At 37.6% G+C, this 1,226-nt stretch overlaps 2 protein-coding genes and 1 long non-coding RNA gene across 5 annotated transcripts in view; 1 reads left to right on the forward strand and 2 right to left on the reverse strand.

The window, feature by feature from the left end:
- The window catches only part of LOC103131259 (galactose-specific lectin nattectin-like), a 22,506-nt gene extending 21,286 nt beyond the window's left edge, over window positions 1-1,220 (reverse strand). For both annotated transcript variants that reach the window (XM_007542859.2, XM_007542858.2), the window contains exons 1-3: window positions 1,020-1,220; window positions 774-908; window positions 584-695 (exon numbers count right to left, since the gene is read on the reverse strand). In XM_007542859.2, the coding sequence (XP_007542921.1) occupies window positions 584-695; window positions 774-908; window positions 1,020-1,211 (439 nt within the window). In that variant the 5' untranslated portion in view covers window positions 1,212-1,220. The remainder of the gene's footprint in view (window positions 1-583; window positions 696-773; window positions 909-1,019) is intronic.
- The window catches only part of LOC103131270 (ladderlectin-like), a 55,996-nt gene that overhangs the window by 36,064 nt on the left and 18,706 nt on the right, over window positions 1-1,226 (reverse strand). The window lies entirely within an intron of this gene.
- Window positions 1,147-1,226, forward strand: part of LOC107834732 (uncharacterized) — a 22,780-nt gene continuing 22,700 nt past the window's right edge. The window contains exon 1 of the long non-coding RNA XR_001660545.1: window positions 1,147-1,156. This is a non-coding gene — a long non-coding RNA (uncharacterized LOC107834732). The remainder of the gene's footprint in view (window positions 1,157-1,226) is intronic.

Genomic DNA, 1,226 nt, shown 5'->3' on the forward strand with positions numbered 1-1,226 from the left:
AGAATAAATATGAGTCGAACATCACGTACTGAAAACCCTGAGGTGTCCGAAGCAGTATTATGCAAATGATTGGAAAGGATGATGAAATAAACCTTCTTCACACAAAAATGAATATAAAATTGTTTGTTAAAAACATACACAATTTGTATCTTTTCTGAAGGTAATTAAGTACTAATTTCTCTCTTTTTTATGTCAGATTTATTAGATTGATTTATTTTTGATACATGCCAGAAAAGTAAACCAGAATATTTTTTGAAAGACCATTTTTGTAATTTTCTTCAAATTCAGAATTTTCCACACATTTTGGTCAGAAAACCTTTAGGTTCATACAGTTAAAAAGACAATTATTCCTGATTCTGATCAAAATGCATATAAACATCTGAATGAAAAGACAATTACAAATCTCAACGAAATATTCTCGCAGTTTAGGAAATAGAAATAATTTTAGTAATTCTAGCCGACATAAAACAGAAGTTTTATCTGATTTAATTTCTGATGTGTGTGTACAAAATGTCTACATGCAGAGTTTTTCACCCACAAGCCCTTTTATTAACTGAAAAAACAGACGTGATATTTTCTTTACCTGAATAGTTCATCTGCAAACAGTGCTGGCTGCGTCCACGATTATTAGGCTCTCCTCGACACCAGTTTGTGTACCTCATAGGACTTCCATCGCTCCACAACCAGGTTCTCTCCTAGAATCGTGTTCAGCAGATGTCACATTTCATTCAGTGTTTCACAAAATACATAATAAAGTGTAGTGGCTAAAGTACCTGCTGTGCATCAGAGCCTCCAAGCCATGCTTCTCTGGATTTCCGACTTGCTGCACGTACCAGAGCCTGAACCCGGCGGTACTCATATGCGTTGCGAACTGATGCAAGGTTTGCTCCCATGGACAGACAGTTTTTCTACAGAGAAACACAACAATTTTCTGAGGTATTAGCTGGGTTTTGTTCATTAAGAACAGTGAAATAAAAGAGATCAAATGAACATAAGAGAACAGTTTTGTTGGAAATCACCTCAGCATTCGCCCAAGTCATGGATTTGGCAACATAGCGAAAGCAGTGACCGTTGATTCTAGTCCAGCCACGAGGACACGGCTTATAAACCGGGTAGCAGATACGTCGGAATCCTGACCAACAAATACAGACTTCCAGTGAAGAGGCGTACGCCAGCGGTGAACCGACTCCAGTTTTCTGGCTGATCAACATTTAAAAAGCTTAACC

The sequence above is a fragment of the Poecilia formosa genome, unplaced genomic scaffold (assembly GCF_000485575.1).
Source record: "Poecilia formosa unplaced genomic scaffold, Poecilia_formosa-5.1.2 Scaffold736, whole genome shotgun sequence".
In the NCBI taxonomy this organism is placed as follows: Eukaryota; Metazoa; Chordata; class Actinopteri; order Cyprinodontiformes; family Poeciliidae; genus Poecilia; species Poecilia formosa.